General features: G+C 46.7%; 1 protein-coding gene across 1 annotated transcript; it reads right to left on the bottom strand.

Annotated features, from left to right (window-relative positions):
* Window positions 1-11876: 11876 nt before the first annotated feature.
* Window positions 11877-21434, bottom strand: LOC120652807. The gene is made up of 3 exons (XM_039930740.1): window positions 21393-21434; window positions 18445-18663; window positions 11877-12438 (listed from the first exon to the last, which is right to left on the bottom strand). Exons 1-3 carry the CDS (start codon window positions 21432-21434, stop codon window positions 12016-12018), a joined length of 684 nt encoding a protein of 227 aa, XP_039786674.1. The 3' UTR covers window positions 11877-12015.
* Between the last annotated feature and the right edge of the window lie 1003 nt (window positions 21435-22437).

Below are 22437 nucleotides of genomic sequence, written 5' to 3'. Positions count from 1 at the left end.
GTTTACTCTTAATCGCATTTGCCAGATCTTCCTTGAACTTAATAAGATCAGCTTGATAGTGCTGGCTGGTATAGAACTCAGAAAACCGATGTGCATTAGGATTTCCATGCGCCATCGTCTGTAACGAAGTTGGGATCGGTCCTTGATTAGGTCCAGATCCCTGTGATCCTCCCGCTACAGCAGTAGTGCGGGGCGGTGTATAAAGCGACAATTCATTAGTTCGGCTAGGGGCAGCCGAACCTGGAATTGTCTCGAGAGGCTTTGGCGACAGCACTGAGTAACCGGTCTGACCGGTCAGATAACCGGTCTGACCGGTCGGACCGGTCTGACCGATCTGAGGGACCGATCTGACCGGTGCTGTGTGCACGGTCGACGGTGGTGGGGTTTGGCCTGGGAACAAGTTCGGCGTCATACCATAAAGTGGTTCAGATGTGAACTCAGGGGTAGCCGAACTCGGATCTGATGAGTTAGGATCTGACATAGGTTGTTTACCTTTAAGCGCATCAACATCACTACTCAATTTAACTAAAATGTCTCCTGTAGCAGCTTGTGCAGCAATAATCTTCTGATCCATTAAAGATGACATCCTATCAAACATATCAGATGGAGAAAGGCTTACATTGGGGATCTCTTCAATCTTATCCTGGTTAAGCTTGAGAGATTGGAGCACGAACTCCTCCACCCTTTTGACGAGGCCACCACGATCCTTCTTGAAGCCTTTCAAGAATTGTGCCTTGAAGTGCTCCTCCACAAGAAGGTAGGCCTCGCGTTCCTCCTCGGTGAGCTCCTCCATGGTAGCCGTGATGATGTTCTCCTTGTTGATTTCTGAAGAGCCCATCTTTTTCAGGGAGTAGATCAGATCGGTTTTAAAACCAGATTAATCTGTCCCCAGCGGAGTCGCCAAAATGTGTTGACGCAAATCTTGGTCAACACACGAGAGCACTCGAACGTGCGAGTCGCAAAGGGACCGAAGAGCAGCAAGGCCACACGGACCGGTTAGACCGGATGAGCAAACCGGTCAGACTGGTTTCTAGGGTTTCGCTGGAATCGGTCGTCTCGAGGGATAAGTATCACACTTACGTGGTGAAGAGTGGCAAGGTTTACGAGCAAACCAGCAAAGGATAACCAACGCGCTTACGTGACGAAGAACGACTAGTTTACGAGCAAACTAGCAAAGGCCGTCTAAGCTCTCGCCCGGGAGGGACCCCGTCGGGGCGTGAACATCGTCGGACGTGCCCTAGGTCGACCAGCGAGCTTAGGACGCCATCAATGGCCGTGGAGATCACGATGGACAGCAAGGGAGATTGGAAAAGACTAGGGTTTGAGAGGTAAAAAGTAGATGTATTTTGTATTGATTCGAATGGGTGTAACCTCAGTTGGCCTTAGCCTTTATATTTATAGGCCGGGGAAGACGTACCCCTTCACGAGTAGGATTACATGAGGACTCTTTACAAAAACCCTAATTCTACTCGGACTGTACAGACCAGACCGGTCTGACCGGTCGACCTCAGCAGATGCCAAATTTGGCTGTCAACACCTCAATAAAGCCTGTCCGAAGGATGATTTCCCATTGCCAAGAATCGACAGAGTCGTCGATGATGCGGCAAACAGTCAACTGATGTCTCTACTGGACTGTTTCTCCGGATATCATCAGATCTGGATGAGGAAAGAGGACGAAGAAAAAACAAGTTTCATAACCCCCTTCGGCACCTACTGCTTCGTGAGGATGCCCGAAGGACTAAAGAATGCAGGACAGTCTTTTTCAAGAATGTCTTCTGTCGTCTTAGAGCATCAACTTAGAAGGAACGTCCTGGCTTACGTTGATGACATCGTTGTAACCAGTTCAATAAGAAGCAACCACGTGGCAGACCTGGTCGAAACCTTTGCAAGCTTAAGAAAAGCAGGACTGTCCTTGAACCCCAACAAGTGCATTTTTGGAGTTCACAAAAGAAAGGTGCTAGGATGCCTAGTGTCCACCAAAGGCATCGAAGCAAACCCTGACAAAGTAAAAGCTCTTTGGAACATGGAGGAGCCAAAGTCTATCAGGGACGTACAGAAACTTACAGGGCAGATTGCAGCCCTAAACAGATTCATCCCACGCTCTGCAGACCGAAGCCTACCATTCTTCAATGTCCTTCGCAACGCAAACAAATTTGAGTGGGGCACTGAGCAAAGCGAAACCCTTGAGGCGCTCAAAAACCACCTTCAGAACATGGTCAAAATGACCTCACCTGACCTGAAGGATGTGTTGCTCCTATACATCGCAGCATCCTACTCCGCCGTCAGCGCAGCGCTCGTGCTCGAGAGAGAGAGCGAAGGAAAAAGAAGCAACTACCTGTATATTTCGTATCCGAAGCTCTCGCAGGCTCGAAGCTCCTGTACTCAGAGCTAGAAAAAATCGCATATGCAGTAGTCATGTCTGCCCGGAAGCTTCTGACACTATTTCGAAGCTCACAAGATAATCATGGTCACAGATCAACCCTTGCATGACTGGTTCAGCAACAGAGAGGCCTCAGTCAGAATTTCAAAATGGGCTTCGGAGCTCTCGGAGTTCTATATAGACTTCGAAAGAAGAACAGCCATTAAATCACAAGTACTAGCAGATTTCATTGCCGATTGGACATCCCCAACATTCAAGGAGGAACCTACGACTGAAACTTCGATCGTGCACTGCGATGGGGCCTGGTGTAACGACGGAGCGGGAATTGCTGCAATCATAGAGTCTCCTTCGGGAGCAAAAACAAGATACGCAGCACGCCTTACCTTCGGCAACCTAGAATCATCTACCAACAACACAACCAAGTATGAAGCCTTGCTCCTGGGACTTCGCAAAATGAAAGCCCTTGGCCACCAAAACTTCATAGTCAAAACAGACTTGAAGGTTGTCAGAGATCACATCGAAAAGGACTCAGAGGCAAGAAAACCCGAGCTTATCAAGTACCTTGATGCAGTTAGATCCATGGAAAAATATTCCAAAGGCTTCGACGTCATTCATATCCCGAGGCACATGAACGACGAAGCAGACAAACTGGCAAAGGCAGCATCAAGAAAAGAGCAGTTACCATCAGATGTATTTTTCGAAGAAATCACAGAACCTTCGGTCAAGCCGAAGATTGGAGAACACCTATAATGGAGTACCTTCGGGGAAACATCGAGCTGCCAAATGAGAAAGAGGAAAAGAAAATGTTCCAAAGAGCGAGGGGCTACGTTATCTCCGAAGGAGAATTGTTCAAGTCAGGTGTAACCAGCCCATGGTTAAAGTGCATCTCAACGACCGAAGGAATCGAGCTCCTCAAGGAAATTCACTCCGGGTCTTGCGGATCTCACATTGGCTTCAGACAACTTGTCTCCAAAGCCTTCAGGCAAGGATTCTTCTGGCCAACAGCACTGAAGGATGCTCAACACATTGTGAAAACATGCCAAGCATGCCAAATGATGGGCCCAAAGTCCACAAAACCTTCGGAGCCAATTCAGCTGATACCCCCCACCTGGCCTCTTCAAAGATGGGGAATTGATCTAGTGGGCCCCCTACCCACAGCTCAGGGCAATTACAAGTACGCAGCAGTTGCTGTTGAGTACTTTACAAAATGGATCGAAGCCAAGCCACTCATCAACATCACATCGGAAACAATCAGAAAATTCTTTTGGCAGAACATCGTCTGCAGGTTCGAGGTCCCAAGGGAAATCACCGTCGATAACGGAAAACAGTTCGACTCACAGCTCTTCAGAGAATTCTGTTACAGTCTTGGCACGAAGGGCCAACGGCATCATCTTCGGCTGCATTAAGAAGTGCTTGTTCGATCAGAAAAAGGGCAAGTGGGTAGATGAACTCCCGAAGGTCATCTGGTCCCACATCACCTCAGAATCAAGAACCACCAAGTTCACCCCATTCAAGCTACTATATGGTGCCGAAGTAATGACACCAGAAGAGCTTAAGAATCGAAGCCTAAGGGTGACCCATCAACTCGAGGGCACACCCTCTGAGGAGAAAGAGCTCATAGAGCTAGATATCCTGCAAGCTTCGGAAAATCTAGAAAAGTATCAACAAGAAAGAACGAAGTGGAGAGACAAGAAAATAGTGAAAAAGGACATCACAGTCGGAGACTTGGTCCTAAAAAGGAAGTCAAATGCCGAAACCTCCGGCAAACTTCAACCCAAGTGGGAAGGCCCATTCTTAGTAATCAAGAGCAACAGGCCAGGGTCATACCACATGTCCGACGCCGAAGGAAATGAGCTGCAGCATCCTTGGAATGCAGACAGCCTCAAAAAGTACTACATATAAGCTTGTAAAAAGGACGCATCGCGAAGTTATAAGCGATCGCGAACCTTCGTATTTATTTTTAGTTATTTTTTACATCGCAAACGGGCCGTACTCTTTTCCTCACAAGGGGAAACTCCGCACAGGAGGTGAGGTTTTTGACGAGGTGGACCCAGTGTAAACAATCTCAACACAATGAATTTTCCCCAAACAAAGTGTCACTTTCGCCGAAGCAGCCCGAAAGGCAAGCTTCGGCAAACATCTACATACTGCGCAAAAATAGTAAGTTAGCAAAGTACGCAGAAGCCGCAAACTTTGCATACTTATCAAAACGCACAATAAGTGCATAAACGCCAAGGGGCTTCGACCATACAAATGGTCCGAACCAAAAAACCTTCGGTAAAAAAGCAAACGCACAATAAGTGCAGAAACGCCAAGGGGCTTCGACCATACAAATGGTCCGAAACAAAAAACCTTCGGCAAAAAAGCAAACGCACAATAAGTGCAGAAACACCAAGGGGCTTCGACCATACAAATGGTCCGAACCAAAAAACCTTCGGCAAAAAAGCAAACGCACAATAAGTGCAGAAACGCCAAGGGGCTTCGACCATACAAATGGTCCGAACCAAAAAATCTTTGGCAAAAAAGCAAACGCACAATAAGTGCAGAAACGCCAAGGGGCTTCGACCATACAAATGGTCCGAACCAAAAAAACTTTGGCAAAAAAGCAAACGCACAATAAGTGCAGAAACGCCAAGGGGCTTCGACCTTACAAGTGGTTCGAACCAAAAAAACCTACGGCAAAAAAGCAACTCGAAAGAATCGAAAGACGGATGCCAGAAAGGGGGGAGACGTTTTTTCTTTCCGAACCCTCGGCATCCATCATCCGACAATACCATGAGACAACGCCGCGCAAGCAAGGGGGAGACATTTTTCCAAGAACAAAATTTGCGCGCATTGCCCCTTACGGAAACAACTTGTTTACAGAAGGGCACGACCAGCAAAGCACTAACGCAAAAAAATCACAAACCTGCATCCTTCGAAATAGGGACACCAACGAGCCAAGTGCGAGAAAGGGGGGAGACATTTTTCTTAAAATTCCTCTCGCACTTAACTCCTCGGGTCCGAAGAATATAGGAAACGCTTTTACCAAGTAAAACAAAGCATCTCGAAGGATGCACATATCCGAACACCCCGAAGGATGCGAACAAAGCATCTCGAAGGATACACACATCAAAGCATCTCAAAGGATGAACACATCAAAGGTTGCACACATCAAAGCATCTCGAAGGATGCACACATCAAAGCATCTCGAAGGATGCACATATCAGAGCACCTCGAAGGATGAGAAAAAGCATCTCAAGGGATGCATCTAGAAGAAAAAATTGAAGGATACACACAGAAAGGCAACCCATACCTAGAAAGAATATTATACACTTTGAAAAGTTTCACGAAGGTAGCGTTCGGACAACAAAACAAAAGTTACAACGAATCATGACCGGACCAGCATAAGTACTCTGCAACGCTGCATCCAGGATGAGCAAGGCTGAAAGCCTCCCAGCTCATCAAAACCCTAGCACTGTTTGCATCCTACAGTATGGGAATATTTACAAAAAATTCCAAGTCCTCAAAACAAATCCCCACAAGCTAATCTTTAGACCTGAGCCCTCGGCGAAACGTTCCCATCGCATCCCGAAGGAGTCCTACTGTCCCCGGGCGTCCCACCGATCCCAGAAGGTTGATCGGGAGCCGCCTCCTGCACCAAATAGACGAAATCAATTAAAAACAAACAAAAGAAAAAACGAAAAGTTGTTGGAACCAAACCTACCTCAGCAGCTGCGGCCGCCAGAGTCCGAATGGCAACTCTGCCAGAAGTTTCCCAGAAACGCTCAAAAAATGCAGCCTTCACATCCTGAATTCTTCCCACCTCCGCTGCCAAGCCTTCGTAGGGTACATACTGAAAATCATCGAGTCGGGCAAGGTCAACTGCGCCGGCACGAAGAAGATTTCCAACAAGCCCCTCGAAGGAGATAGAGGCCGCGTTGTCATTCGCAATACTCATCACCTCTCCGAGACCTTCAAACTCGGACATCAACTAGTCCAAAAGCAGGAAGAAAACTTGGGGACCTTCGACCGGCTCAGGCAAGGGCAAAGGCTCCGCTCCAAGGGCAGAAAGAGCCTTCGTGTACTCTTGGTAAACCCCTTCGGCTCGTCTGGCAACCTCGGGTAAGACCCGCTCGAGTTCAGTCATTTTAGCCTGAACCCACTCCAGCTCGGTGATCCTATTCTTAAGGTCAGCCTTCTCGTTCGCGTTCCCCTCCACAGTCCTCCGAAGGCTCTCCAGAACCTTCTCGTTATCCGAAGCAACAGACTCTAGCCTCGAACACCTGGCTTTCAGTTGCTGGTTCTCGTCCTTCAAAACGAGAATTTTAGCCTCAGCCTGCCGGAGCTTGTCAGCCAAACCCAGTCTCTCGGTGGCACTCGCCACCCGAAGGTCCGCGTCCGCTTTGGCCTTCTGCATCAAAGCTCGGCTGGTGTGGGCAAGCTTCTTGCTCAGCTCAGCAACAATGAAAGCAGCGTCGGAGGTAGACGCCTCTACCACGGCTGCATTAAATCCTGAATCAAAAACAAAATCACCTTCGGGAACACTAAAAATTGATCAAGAGACAAAAATAAAACAAGACCCCACACCATTCTCGGGAGGGAGAATCCCAGTCGCGCCAGGCCCGTGCATCACGGCCAAGAGCTGCTGCATCGACGCCGATACAGCTGCAGAAAATAACATAAGTAAAAACCCCCTCGGAAGCAGCGAACGAGCTAGAAAATCAGGAAAAGCCAAGTAGGTGAAACTTACCAGACTCGTCGAAGGTCATCCCCTCCAAAGCCTCCACCTCTTTGTCCGAAGGTGGAGCAGAGGAACCTCCACGAGCCTCTCCACCTCTGAGCGCCATCAGCGTCTCACCTACCAAGATCTCCCCCTCCTCGATGTTCACCGCAAGAACAGGCTGCGCGTCCTTCGGCGCCGGAGCCGAGTCCTTCAGGACATCGGCCATCGAGGCAGCAACCTTCGGCATGGGCAGCTTTGGAAGGTCCACAGGCTTGGCCCCAGTCTTGACGAGGCTCTGAATCCTCCGGTGCTTCGTCGTACCTTTGGATGAACAATGAAGATTAATCAACGCTTTCGCCACCTCAACCCGTCGGCCGGAACCAAAAAGCATGGTCCCGTACTCATCGCTAAGATCATAGCGGGATCTAAAAAGCCTCCCTTCGGGAACTACAATCTCCCCGCCCACCGTCCCCATGAGCTCTTCCATAAATGAGGGCGTACCGCTGTCGCCCGAAGAAACCTCCTCATCTTGCGCCTTTCTCTTGGCGCTCTCAGCCCGCGCAACTGAAACCTTCGTGCTCGAGGGTTTCCGACAATGACCGCGCCCCCGCGTACCGGTAGCCCCGGAGCTCCCTGCCTCCTCCACCTTAGCCTTACCTCTAGACTTCGCCTCAGGAACCTCCGAACCTATGTTCCCCGGCGGCGTCATCCTTGGAACGGCATTAGCCGGGACCGGCCGAGGCTCGTAAGCGACGCCCATCTCAGATAGGCACCGGTTCAACCGAAGGTTCCCTCCGCACACCTCCACCAAAGAACGGTACTCCTTTTTGTTCCATGGCCCCAGTATCTCGCAGCCCGACGCTCCAGCTCATCAACAATAACTTCGTCACTGGCACCTTCGGGTCTCCGAAGCCCAAAAACCGGAGAAATCACATCGTACTTCAAACCAACAAAGCGCTTGCACTCGAACCTCAACGGAGACCAGCCAGCAGCCAGTGGCCAAACCTTGGCAGCCAGAAATTCCTCGACAGCATCCCTGCCACCACAAACTTGGCAAGCTGTCATGAAAGTTTCCAGACACGATTTGAAACATGGCCCACGTTTGCTGAAGGCAAGCTGATAAACGTGATCGAACATCTCAATGTCCGAAGCAAGAAGATACTTCTTCTCGCTAGAACCTTCGGGATCAGGGAAGCCAATCTTCGTGTAAAACCAGTATCCCAACAAATTCCCTTCCCACTTGTTCTTGTAAGCTGTCGAGAGCATAACCTTCAACAGGCCAGTCCTTTTGTTCGGCTTACGAGGAACGAAGGTGCAGCAGCCGTTCTGAACCTCGCTAAGCTCGGCATCATCATCTACATAGACCTTACGAGGTTGGCAGTGTAGCTGAAAAAGTCTGCAAAACGCATCCACAGACACTTCCCCTCCGAAGCTCCGCACTACCCACAGAAATTTGGCCAATGTAACAATCCCGTTCGGAGTGAAATGGTGTAGCTTCGCGTTGAATGGTTCCAAGAGCTTTGGCACAATTGGATCCATCGGAAGTCTAAGTCCCGCTGTAAAAAAATCCTTAAAGACCACAACCTCACCGGTCTCCGGTACAGGAATCAATTCAGCCCCCGGAGGGCGACAAACCCCCTCGGCGAAATAGCCCTTCGTAACGTAGAAGTCTATCATGCTCTGAGATACGACAGATGGCTCGAAAAGCAGTCTTACGTTTCTCCGGAGCCATCAGTTCTGACACGTCCGCAGACACAGCCGAAAGGCTGTCGCTGGACTGCTGCTGCTGAGAAGGCTGCGAACCACCTGCCTCTCCTTCGGAAGTTGGACCAGAGTCTGTACGGAGAACCGCCCTCTTAATGAATGCCATAACTACAAAAATAAATAAAAAACAAAGTCAAATTAGAAACAAAGACTCAAACGAACCTTCGATCAACCTCGCTGTCTGTTTAGTGCGAGCCATGAGCCGCAAAGTTACTTACACCGAAGAAAACGAGCAGCTTCACTGCGCACGAAACCAGAGCCTTCGGAAAAAACGCTTTATAGCAAAAAGCGACGAAGGAAGGCAAAGCTCGAGAGGGCACAGGTTTTACCCCCCCCCCCTCCTCCGCTTATATAGGCGGAGAAAAGGAACAGTTCCAGCGGTAAAACCGAGGAGCCGGCAGCCCAAGCGGCGCAATCAGAGAACGACACGTATAAAACAAAAACCGGCCGTTGCAGCCGATGGTTCGAGAGACGTTTTTCCTCGGGAGTTCCCGAAGGTTACACGCAATCTTCTTCATTAACAAGGGTTCGGACCGTCGGCTTCGGACCTCGCCCTCGAGGGGCTACTGTTGGGGATTGGACCTTCGGGTCAAGCCCTCACCCTCAGAAATGCTCCCTAACCTGTTTGCAGGGCCACAACGAAATGGAGCCAAGCATACCCGAAGGTATCGGATGAACACTAAGAAGCGCAAACTCAAAAACCATGACCTTCGGGCCGAAGGATAACACCTTCTGAAGGCCGAAGGTAACGGATGGTTGCCCAGAAGCGCAAGCGCAAACACCAAGGCCTTCGGTCCGAAGGGTACCGCTTCCACCGCGCCGAAGGTGACAAACGGCCACCCAGAAGCATAAACTCGAAGATCAAGACATTCGAGAAAAGAGCCCGCGGCCGGGAACGAGGATGACGGCTGGTCGATCGTTGATGGAACCTTCATGGCCCAAACTCCCGGAGGTGCCCGAAGGTTATTGTAACCTTTGTCGGCTGAAGACGTGAGTAAAATGTGAATATGTAAGAAGGTCGGATTTGTACACCTCCCGAGTATGTGAGAATGTCGGATTTGTGAACCTCTCACCTTGTAATTTTACCCCGGAACCGGCTGAGGGTGAGCTGTAAGTGAGTTGGGAGGGGGTAATTTAGGAAAACCTGGCCGAGGGCTAGGGGTATAAATAGCCCCCTCTCTCCACAGTGTAAGGGGTTGAATTTTCTGATCATTATTGGAGAGTTCGACACCTACTTTCATTACAACCTTTCTTACTGTTCATGCTCCCTGTCTGGGCTTCTACAAAGCAGAGATCCCAACAAGATGCACCGCGCGTGTAAATTTTTTGAAAAAAAATCTTTTCACATTTGAATTATTAAATATAGACTAATCACAAAACTAATTACAGAACTCATCTGTAACCTGCGAGACGAGTCTAATGAGCCTAATTAATTCATCATTAGCATATGTTTACTGTAGCTTTATTGTATCAATTTAGTGTCTAATCATGATTTAATTAGGTTCATTAGATTCATCTTGCAATTTACAAGCAAACTGTGACAGTGTTTTCTAACATTCGATGCGACATTTTTTGGTGTAAAATTTTTACATCTAAACAAGACCTACTACTGAAGCCTGACGATTGAAGCCGATCGATCGATCATGTGCTCAAAAGTCAAAAACAATGGAATCGCATGCATCAATCCAAGATCCAGCGCCCATAAGAGAACTAGATCTTCCAGAAACCTAATACTTAATACTGTCATTAGCATTAAATAGGCGCTTAACACCTGGGGTGTTAAACATCACGCGTTGGTGGGGAAGGAGGCGCGGTGGGCGCCGCGAGCACCGTGGCCAGGGAGCGGCGGCGGGCGGCCAGTGGGTGGGGCGGCACCGCGGCAGAAAGAGGTGAGAGAGATGCCATGTTTGGTTGCCCATCAATTTTTTTTTAAAAAAAATGAATGTATGCATAGAGCACTAAATGAAGTTTATTTATAAAATATTTTCGCAAATAGATGCAACTTTGCGAGCTGAATCTAATGAGTCTAATTAATTCATAATTTGCAACAGTAATGTTACATCATCCTCTAATCGGTCAAGTCTTCATTAACTACAGCAACTGCTACAATATCATAGTTGTGGAGGTGATTTTATAATTACACTTTATTTGATACCTCTAATTAGTGGTCAAAGGGGCGAAAAGTTTTCGCGAAAATTTTTCACAGGCAACCAAACACGGCCAGAGAGAGAGCAGGGCAGCAAGGTTTGGGTGCAATCCAATGAATGTAATTGTTTTGTACGAATCTCAAACACTGAAAAGTGGATAAGCCAAGATCTCATAAAAGGTGGATAGGAATTGTGGGTAAGCCAAGATCTTGTGAAAGATGAATAGGAATTGTGGGTAAGCCAAGATCTTGTGGAAGATGGATATATAGAAACTGCGGCTACACGTGTACATGCTGGGATGTTGATGTATTAAAGATTACATACACTTAATACATTCCAGAAGATACTACTCCTACATAGGAGGCCTCCTAACACGGCGGCCATTGTGAGTTGTTTCTCTCAACATTTTGTGCGCATAGCAAGCAACAGTTGCGACGATGTTCTCTACTGATTCAGGCCACATTTGGCCATGCAGAGTTGGGCATCGAAGGGGCATGGTGGAGGAAGGGGTGGAGGTTTGCGCGCAATTCGAAAGCGTAGGCGGTAGCGGGCGGCGCACGTGAACGCAGGTGAACAGAACTCGTCAGCCAGCGCCATGCCTCTGCCTCAATGGGAACCAACAGCGCACGAACGATGGGAAGGTAGAGGCTCAGGTCGCCGGCGGCCGCTCGTCCCAGCTAAATTCATTGGGAGTTTTTTTTTGTTTTGTTTTGGAAAATTAGGCAGGAGCACCGTCGGATCATATAAGAAGGCAAAACACATGTTTCTATACATAAATTAACTGAAAACTCATACACAAATGTAGGCATTCGCACAACACGTTGAGGTCTTAGCCCATTATGGATACAACAGGCCTGAACAATTGAACAGACTGCAGGTCTGAGGCACCCACCCAACAAAAGCCTGGTTTATTTTAGACATAAATAACACTTCAAAGGCAACAGCTCCTAAACATTATGTAGCATACCATTGTGCCGCCAATATCATATAATATAAGTACTTCCAACAAGAAATAAGCACTAAAAAAGACCACGACAAATAAGTGACCAGGCGACAGTAACTTTTATTTTGCAGAAGCCAATGTCAAGCGTATCATCGCTTCTGCCAGTTTTTTTTTGTGTGAAAACCGCTTCTTTTTCTACTGAGATATCATCGGCTTCTTTGGGCATGGAAATCTTGTCTTTATTCTTACCACTGTTATCAACTTTCCATGCCTTAACAGAAACTTGCAGCTTTCCATTAACTTCGACAGTAGCAACACGTCGCAAAAGCTTCAGATCCCCATCATCAGTACAAGGAACTATTTTGTCTCCAGAATGAAGTAGGAGGACCATTTCTTGATCAATACTGGCGGTGCGGGTAACAAATCTACCAGAAAAACCATCTGGCCATGACCCATCAGTGACTCGCAGAAATATTGTGGCCTCCACAGAGGCCATAATTGTTAGATTCATAAACTCTCAGTTTCTGTACAAGATCGTGACTAGCCATACAAATCGGGTATGGGGAACATATTCTGAGTAGTAAACAAGTGTTCATCCCTAATCTACAAGAGAGAGAGAGAGACAGAGGGAGAGAAAGGTGTAGGAGGCGCAGACCGTCGGAGGTGGTGGATCCGGTCATCGTGGTGGCGGTCATCTTGGGTGTCTGTGCCTCGACCCCTCTCCTGTTCTTTATAGCACGGGCGACGGGGGCCCACCAGCCATATGGGCTGGACACCCCCGATCAGGGTGTGATCAAGAGGCACGGCCCGATCTTTGGATCGGGCCCTGGAGATCAACTCCAACATTCTCCCCCTTGATCTCTCATTGTTCTTATTTTTGTTCTGTATCTGAGTTGGTCCATCTCATTGCAGATCAGTGTATAGGGCGTGCCTCGTTATGAAAGTTATTACCATCAGATTAACAGCCACAATCACCTTTCCGGTCTGAGACAGAGTCTTATTCTAGGGCCTTCTTTGTCCAGGAATTATAGGCTTTCCCTTAAACCCATGCCAGCTAAGTGTTCTCTGAACACTTTGGGTGGTAGGCCTTTTGTAAGCGGATCCGCTAACATCTTGCTTGTTCTGACATGTTCTAGACAAATCGTTTGATCCTGGACCTGCTCCATAACAACATAAAACTTAATGTCGATGTGTTTGGCAGCACCACTCGACTTGTTGTTATGAGCACAAAATACTGCAGACTCGTTGCCGCAGTATAATTTTAGTGTTTTTTCTATGCTGTCGACCACTTTCAATCCGGGTACGAATTTCTTTAGCCATGTGACCTGCCCCGAGGCCTCATAACATGCCACAAATTCAGCATACATCGTGGAGGATGCTGTAACTGTCTGTTTGGAGCTTTTCCACGATATTGCTCCTTTTACAAGAGTGAAGATGTATCCAGATGTGGACTTTCTATCATCTGCATCTCCTGCAAAATCTAAATCTGAATACCCTTCTATTTCTAAAGTTTCTGATTTTCTATATGTTAACATGAGGCCAGTTGTGCCCCTCACATAGCACAAAGCTTTCTTTACCATTTTCTAGTGCTCTATGCCTGGATTACTCTGGTATCTGCCAAGTACCCCGGTAACGAAACTTAAGTCAGGGCGTGTGCACACTTGTGCATACTGTAAGCTTCCGACAGCCGAAGCATAAGGCACTGCCTTCATTTGCTCGAGCTCATACTGGTTCTTGGGACACTGATGTTTCCCGAAACTGTTGCCCTTGACTATTGGAGCAGGTGTGGACTTGCTCGCATGCATACCGTATTTCTTTAATATCTTTTCTAAGTATGATTTCTGTGATAATCCTAAAACCCCTCTTCTTCTATCTCGGTGAATCTCAATTCCTAAGACGAACGAAGCTTCACCAAGATCTTTCATATCAAATTTCGAGGACAAGAATTTCTTTGTCTCCAGTAGTAGATTAACATCACTACTAGCTAGCAGAATGTCATCCACATACAAGATGAGGAAAATAAATTTTCCGTTCTTGAACTTCGCATAAATACAATTGTCCTCTTCATTTTCTTTAAATTCAAACTTTCTAATTGTTTCATCAAATTTCAAGTACCACTGCCTCGAGGCTTTCTTCAAGCCATAAATCGATTTTCTCAAGCGGCATCCTAAATTTTCTTTGCCTTCCATGACAAAACCTTTGGGCTGTGCCATGTAGACATCTTCATACAAATCCCCATTTAGAAATGCCGTTTTCACATCCATCTGATGCAATTCTAAATCATTATGTGCCACTAAGGCCATTATTATTCTGAAAGAGTCTTTACATGAGACCGGAGAGAATGTCTCATTGTAATCTATTCCTTCTCTTTGCGTGAAGCCTTTTGCCACGAGCCGCGCTTTATATCTTTCTATGTTCCCTTTGGAGTCACATTTCGTTTTGTAGACCCACTTGCAGCCTACTATTTTGGCTCCTTTGGGAATTTCTTCTAAGTCTCAAACTTTATTGGTATTCATGGATCTCATTTCATCTTCCATGGCTGCAAACCATTTGGATGAATTGACGCTTTTCATGGCTTCTTCAAAAGAGGTGGGATCACCCTCATTCTATATTTCTTCACTATGATAGACTTCATAGTCTTTAAAAATAGCTGGTTTTCTAGTTTTTTGTGACCTTCTCGGGGCCACTGCGACTGGTATTTCTTGCACAGGAGGCTGTTGTTACTCCCCCTCATCCATGGCAATGGGTTCTACTTGGTCCTGAGGAACAGGGTCCTCATTTCCATTTAATGCCAAGCTAGGAGAACCAACAACAGGTGGTGGCACCGCAGTTTCTTGCACTGCAACGTCAGGTAGACTGATAGCAGGTGTTGGCACTACAGTTTCCTGCTCTATCGGTGCCACAACCACAGGTAACGAGAAATAAGGTTCTTGAATCATCGGAGTGGGAACGTATACCCGCTTCTCCTCAAGGTCGATTTTTCTGGCTACTATGCTCCCCCTGATCATCTGATCTTCTAAGAAGGCAGCGTGTCTTGTTTCTATAAACTTCATGTGTCTGTCGGGATAGTAGAAACGATATCCCTTAGACTTTTCTGGATAGCCAATAAAATGGCAACTGACTGTCTTGGGATCTAGTTTCCCAATGTTTGCATTAAATACCTTAGCCTCAGCTGGACAGCCCCACACACGAAAGTGATTAAGCGAGGGTTCTCTTCCTGCCCATAATTCATACGGTGTTTTCAGCACCGACTTACTTGGCACACGATTAAGAATGTAGATAGCGGTTTTTAACGCCTCCATCCACAAGTTAATCGGTAGTGTGGAGTAGCTCATCATACTTCTAATCATATCCATGAGGGTATGGTTTTTTCTTTCTGCTACTCCGTTCTGCTGAGGCTCGCCCGGTGTAGAATACTGGGCAACTATGCCATTTTCCATAAGGAACCTCGCAAAAAGGTTCAGGAACTTGGTCATATGGGGTGTGCCGACCGTAGTACTCCGCCCCATAGTCGGATCTTACTATTTTGATCTTTAAATCATGTTGATTTTCTATTTCTGCTTTAAATATCTCGAATTTATCAAATGCTTCCAATCGTTCTTTTGTTTCTTAGCAAATTTTCTTTAATGCAATCAATACATTGTTCTAATTCTGAAAATTCCAATGGCGGAAAAATTGATGCTTTCACTAAGCGCTCTATTCTCCCCCTCGAAATATGGACTAAACGATAGTGCCATAATTTCGACGAGATTGCATCAATTCGATTCCGTTTCTTTGTAACATTCTCTTATGAGGAAGAATTCTTATTCTTAGAACTTGCAACATTGACATTCTCTGATAATGAAAACAAGTATATCTTGTCTTGTCGGAAGGCAAGACCAACACATTCTTTATTAAACTGTATATCACACTTGCCATCACCAAAACGACTTTTCATATTCCTTCTAATTTGTACTAGGTGGGAAAAGTTTCTTATTATTTTGATAGTTCTTGTTTTTCTGCTGAACATAGAAGACAAGCTCACCTCCATTGGCGGCCTTTGAGTCTATCCACTTTTGATTGCACATGGTGAACAATTTCTCAACGTTCCTATTTTCTGGCTGAGTGTTATAATTGACATGAAAAGTCGAAAAGTCCTTGGGAATAGACTTGAACACCAGCTGAATAACAAAGGCATCTGGAAGAGACATGTTCATTGTCTTAAGCTTGTTTGCCATGTGGCTCATTTCTAGAATATATTCTCTTATTCCACCGCCAGCATATTTCTTAGTCATAAGCTGCTCAGACAAAGTGGCAGCATAAGCCTAGGAAGAGTCGGTGAACTGACTCTTCACCATTGCTAGATACTCAGTAGCGGTGGCACATTCTGGGATTGCCATTCTTATTCCATCTGAAATGGAACCTCTGATAATCATTAGGCACTTGCGGTTTGAAATATACCAACGTGTCTGCTGAATATCCCATTTTTCAAGCAATGTCATGGTCTTTCTCTCGAATGGCCCATGCATCATCTGCTTCGTTCTGAGCCCTTACTGGGTTTTCTGGTTCTTCTGGTGCTGGCATTATGATGGCCGAATCTATATTAGCCATCGTCAGAGCAATTCGTAACTTCTGAAAATCATTTCCCATAGTTCTGGCCATTTAATTCTGGAATGACGTTCACATATGACATAGCATTGGATCACAAAATTCAGGAATTTGAGTACAAATTCAAGATAACAATAATGGCATGTTTAAATTTAACTTTGGTCAAAATTCAAACATACAATATTCTGTGCATCAAATCTAAAATACCTTTGGGCAGAGATAGAAAAAATGCATAAAATTTCTGGACAAAATTATAATATTGTAACATCAACTTTGGTCAGAAATTACAATATCATAATTCACAAAATTCTATGTTCAAGGAAAAGAAAAAAAAATCTATATTCAAAATTCAAATTCACATTATTCTGTGTATTAAGTCTAAATCACCTTTGGGCAGAGATAGAGAAAATACATAAAATTTCTGGGCACAATTATAATATTGCAATATCAACTTTGCTCAGAAATTACAATATCATAATTTACAAAATTTCTGAATTAAAAAAAACGAAATTCTATATGCCTCTATATTAATTATCCTGTTGGTTCAAATTAACATAGAGACAAAATAATTCTTTGCAGCGGAAACATCTAAAATTCTTAATATTCAGAAGCACATTTCGTAATTTTCTGCTCTATAAATAATACACATTGGTACATTTATTTACAGAGTTTAAATTCTAATGAAATTCATCAAAGAATTCATATTCAAAAAGCTTCTGAAAATAAAAGAAAAGGCGTTTCTTGTACTGTTCATTGGGCCCGCAGCCACTTTTGGCCCAAAACCTTAGCTGCGCGGCCTCTCCCCCGCGCCCAGGCCGTAACCTAGGCCTGGGCCGGGAATCTGGCCACCCGCCGGCTCCCTCTTGGGCCGGTTGTGGCCCGCTTGGCCGGCGACCGCACCCTGGCCGTCGGATCGAATCCGACGGCTGGGAGCCGCCCTCGGCGGAGCAAAACCCGGAGCCGACCGGCGATCCAGGAAACCCTAGCCATTATTTCTCCTCCCCCGTCTTTCTCGCCGCAGTTAACGGCGGCGCCGCCGGTGGTGGCCGGCGCCGGGGAGAGGCTGCGCCGACACGGCCTAACGCCGCCGAGCCGCCCTTCTTTCTTTTCTTCCCACGTCCTTCCCCTTTTTTCCGGATCTGGGCCGACGGCTCTCGGAGCGACGGTGACGCCGGCGACGGCCGGCGCCAGGGAAGGCGGCGGCGCTTCCGCGGCTGCCTCGCCGGCACGCGCGCTCGCCTGAGGGTGAGCGCGCGGCCGCCAAGGTGGCCGCGGGCGGCACCCCTGTTCTGCAGAGCGGCCCCCCTGCGCGCGCATGCGCAATGGCGAGCGGCGGCCGCCTGTTCTGCACCGCACGCCAGCGAGCGGCTGCGGCCGAGAGAGGTAAGTTCCCCCGGTGTTCTCTGTTCTTGGTTCTGCGGTTGGTCTAGGGTTAGGGTTCTTGAATTTTCTTTTCTTTTCGAGGTCGATTTCGCCTCTGATTCTTCGATTCGTGATCGATTCTAGATTTCTTTCTTAGATTCATCCCCAAAACTACCCGGTCTATGCACTAGATCGCTTTGATACCAATGTTAGATTCATAAACTCTCAGTCTCTGTACAAGATCGTGACTAGCCATACAAATCGGGTATGGGGAACATATTCTGAGTAGTAAACAAGTGTTCATCCCTAATCTACAAGAGAGAGAGAGACAGAGGGAGAGAAAGGTGTAGGAGGTGCAGACCGTCGGAGGTGGTGGATCCGGTCATCGTGGTGGCGGTCATCTTGGGTGTCTGTGCCTCGACCCCTCTCCTGTTCTTTATAGCACGGGCGACGGGGGCCCACCAGCCATATGGGCTGGACACCCCCGATCAGGGTGTGATCAAGAGGCACGGCCCGATCTTTGGATCGGGCCCTGGAGATCAACTCCAACAATAATATGTCCAAGTGTAAACTCCAGAGTGCTAAGCTTGCTACGGTAATCCCTATTAAGCAGCTCTGAATAGAGCGTACCATGGATAGAGGGTTCCACAGCTAGATAGCTTAAGAGTTTATCCTCAGATTCATCAGTGCCCTTCACTAACAGCTTAACCTCTATGGTGATAGGATCCATCAGCACAACAGCACGTGTAGGGCCTGTCAGTACTAAATAAGGATCCTGCAAGAAAAATAACTAAATCAGTAATAGGTAAAGCGAAGTGAAAGAAGAGGTGAATATCAGCATAATCAATACAAAACAGATAACATGGGAGAAACATATTTGTTTATTGATATTTGTTGAGTGCAAACAATTAAAAGTCACCAAAATGTGTCTCATTTAGATTATTTGCCTGCCAATTCCTTGCAAACAAAAACAAACCTTTTTTAGAAGAAAACACCAGAGCATATCAAGCAGCATAATATATAGCACGACACCAATTTGAAAGACTACCTAATACCTATAAATTGTGCGGACACACAATGATACAATACCTAAAAATGTAACAAGGTGCATCTAGCCATCTGCTACCATATCACAATTTACAGAGGTAGGAACTTCCGTCATGTGCTGAATCAGTACTTAGTTGAGTCCACCACATGCATGTAGTTTGAATTCATAATTAGTTGATACGAATAATGTTGTGCTATAAAATGGTTATTCGTTTCTTTAGTCAACAAGTCTCTGAGCAAACTAAGATATATGACTCACTTTTATGCTATGCCTACCATATATTATTCCCCTCGATTGTTTACAGGTAAGTTAAACTGTCTACATGATTCCAGTGCAAACAAGTGGCACGAAAATCCTACTTGCTGGTAATCTGACATTCTGACTATGATGCATAACATGGTCTCTTCTACAAGAGATTCCGATGCAAGCAAGTGGCATGAAAATCTTACATGACTACAATCCAAAACAAGCTCTCGTGTACAAGTTCATTAAAGATGGTAACTGATGGAACTCAATGAGTGACAGGAAAACCAACTCTATGCACATCTGAATGGTAATGGTAGTTGGTATGAGTAGACTAGCATGGGAAAGTTGAGATGAAGCATATGATCCCAAGAACCATCCAAAAGACAAGAAACAGCACCAACACTACCGGACTTCCAAACTTTGCCGAGTGTCTGTTACACTCGGCAAAAGACAGATCCCACTCGGCAAAGTATTACACCTCTCCCAGGCCAGCCGGCCTGGCACCTCTACAAACACTGCCACGTCTTCGATCCAGGGACAATGTGACACGTTCAAGTACATCTGAGCCGAGGATTGGATGTCGGTTTGATCGAATAGACCGAAAAACTTGCACAAAGATCAAAGGACCCACAACTCAGTGTAAAGACATGTCCAAGTCAGCAATCCACCTCCCTGAAAGATCACAAACGTCCACTTGTAACGTCGGTGCAACGGAGGGCCGAGGAGTGCCAGAGTGAGGCCGGTCGGCCTCCCCTAGGCCGGCCAGCCTAGCACGTGCCTGTGTACAATCCAAGCAAGCTACACCGACGTCCAGAAGTGATCACAGACGTCCAAGAGAAGGCGTTGGCCAGATGGCCACACCCCCAGGCCGGCCGGCCCCACTCTGTAGCCTCTCAAGTCCCGGCTTCGCGTGGAAGCTAAGCACAACTGCCACAACCGCCTCCAACCGACGCCACGTGCTTCACCCGCTCAAAACTGACCCTGGAAGGTTACAAATAGATCACTCATCCCTCACTTATAACACACACCATTGGAGCTCATTCTCTCTTTACTTTCTAGAGTAGGATTAACAGTTTGGGAGTTAGAGTCGAGTCGAGCTTGCTCGGGATTTCGGAGTCCTCGGAAGTCTAGTATAGCTCTTGTATTCTTATTTCGAAGTTATTAATATAAGTTATCTTCTCTACTTTTCTGAGTCAACTTTACTTTCCGCTTTCTTTTATCTTCTCAAGTCTGAGTATTCAGCTCGAGTGCGGAAGTTGTATCCTTTAGCTTAGGCTAAATTATTTCTCTGATATTCGGGAATCTATCTTACAGATTTTCTCGCCCGGACTAGAGTATCTGAAGTTTGTGCTCTAGGTTGAGGGGGATTTCTCTCGAAGGCCTCGAGAGAAATCCTAACACCGAGTGCAGACGTGGTGTCTGAGCTTAGTGTTAGCTAGAAAATGTATCCCACCCCATGGTACTGTTGTGGTAGGTGGCAGGTGGTGACAGCCCTGTCCGTCCCTCGTAGTCCACCACATTCGGGTGCTTTCATAGTAGTAGTGCCGACTGTCGTTGGACTTCCTTCTCATCTCAGTCTGAGTCCTTCCCTGAGGCCGCCGAAGTAAGCTCTATCTTCCCGAAGATTAGTTAGTCTGATCTAGAGAGGCTAGCTCGATAGTTCAGAAGTGTATCAGGTGTCTTATCTCGCTCGTTGTCCTTCCAGCTACTACCTCTCTAAGGAGTTGAGCCTCCGTGTGTCACTTGATCATAGACTGGCCATTTATCTTATCTCAATATCTGGCTTACCCCCGTCTAGTCAGTCGGTTGTTTAAGCTAGTACAGTTATCATTTGATTTACGATACTCTTTACCATAGTGCTTCCCTGAGGAAAAATACGATACCCTGGAATACTCCATGGTGAAGTGCTACAGCGGTGATTCTGTGCGCTTGCGGAATTAATATTCTATTAGGGCATAAGAAACGCCAACAAGCATTTCTGGCGCCATTGCCGGGGAAGCAATTGGCTAAAGATATCGTAAATAGTTTGATAAACTTCACTAGTTTGTCACCGCTAATCTTAGCGGGCTTACCATTGCTCTCTCTATCTTTTTGATTGTCGCAGAGCAGTGCAGGACCGGTTTTGACCTACCAAGTAACATCAATCCGAATCCAGAAAGAATTGGGAGAATTGTGAGACGCCGCGTCGTCCCACCTCTGAAAAGACTCACTTGGCCTATTACTTCTCCATGCACTTCAGCCTCATCACCCATGGCTCAGAAGACTCTTCGTCAGTTCTCGGCCCCGTCCAGGAGCCATATGCCTACTGGGTTCAACCAAGACCAAGCCGGCAATGACGGCTTTGAGCTGAAGACTAGACTAGTGAACATGGTTCAAGCAAGTCCATTCTGTGGAAAGGCATCCGAGGATGCCAATGCCCATCTCCAGAATTTCCTGGAGGTGAGTAACACCATCAACCCCAAGGGTACTATGATGGATGTCGTCCGCCTTCGGCTATTCCCGTTCTCATTGCTTGGGAAGGCCAAGACGTGGTTCTACTCCAACAAGGAGGCTTTCACAATATGGGAAGCATGTTCAAATGCATTCCTGGAAAAATACTTCCCGGTGGGCAAGACCAATGCCCTCCGGAACAGAATCTCCGGTATCCAGCAACTACCGGATGAGACCATCCCAGAGGCCTGGGAAAGTCTACAGGAGTACATACAAGCCTGCCCACACCACGGCATGGAGGAATGGCTGATTATTCAAAACTTCTTCCATGGCCTGAATCAGCAAGCCAAGGACCACGTAGATGCAGCAGCAGATGGTTCCTTTCTCTCTCTCGATGTTGCGGGAGCGAAGACGCTTATCGACAAGATAGCCTCCAACCAGAGTTGGAGAGGTGACAAGCAGCCAGCCCGTCCGAGGGGCATGCACTAAATTGACAGTATCGATATGCTGACTGCCAAGATGGACCTTCTTATGAAGAAACTGGAATCTCCGCACAAGGAGGTTAACTAGGTTTCAGAGTCTCGAATGACATGTGAAACATGTGGCGAGACTGGGAACTCGGGCACGTCGTGCCCCCCAACTCAAGAGGACGCGAACTTCGTTGGCACCAACAACAACAATCCCAACTCGGGATTCCGTCCTCAGCAAGGTTGGAACTCAAAGCCCAAACACCCCTTCAGAAATCAGCAAGGTAGGAACTTTAATAACAATTTTCAGCCTTCATTAAAAGACCTAGTTTACGGCCAAAAGCAAATAAATGACAAC

This window comes from Panicum virgatum, chromosome 1K (assembly GCF_016808335.1).
Source record: "Panicum virgatum strain AP13 chromosome 1K, P.virgatum_v5, whole genome shotgun sequence".
NCBI lineage: Eukaryota > Viridiplantae > Streptophyta > Magnoliopsida > Poales > Poaceae > Panicum > Panicum virgatum.
The sequence above is the reverse complement of the archived record's forward strand: the minus strand, read 5'-3'. Positions and strand labels throughout refer to the sequence as shown.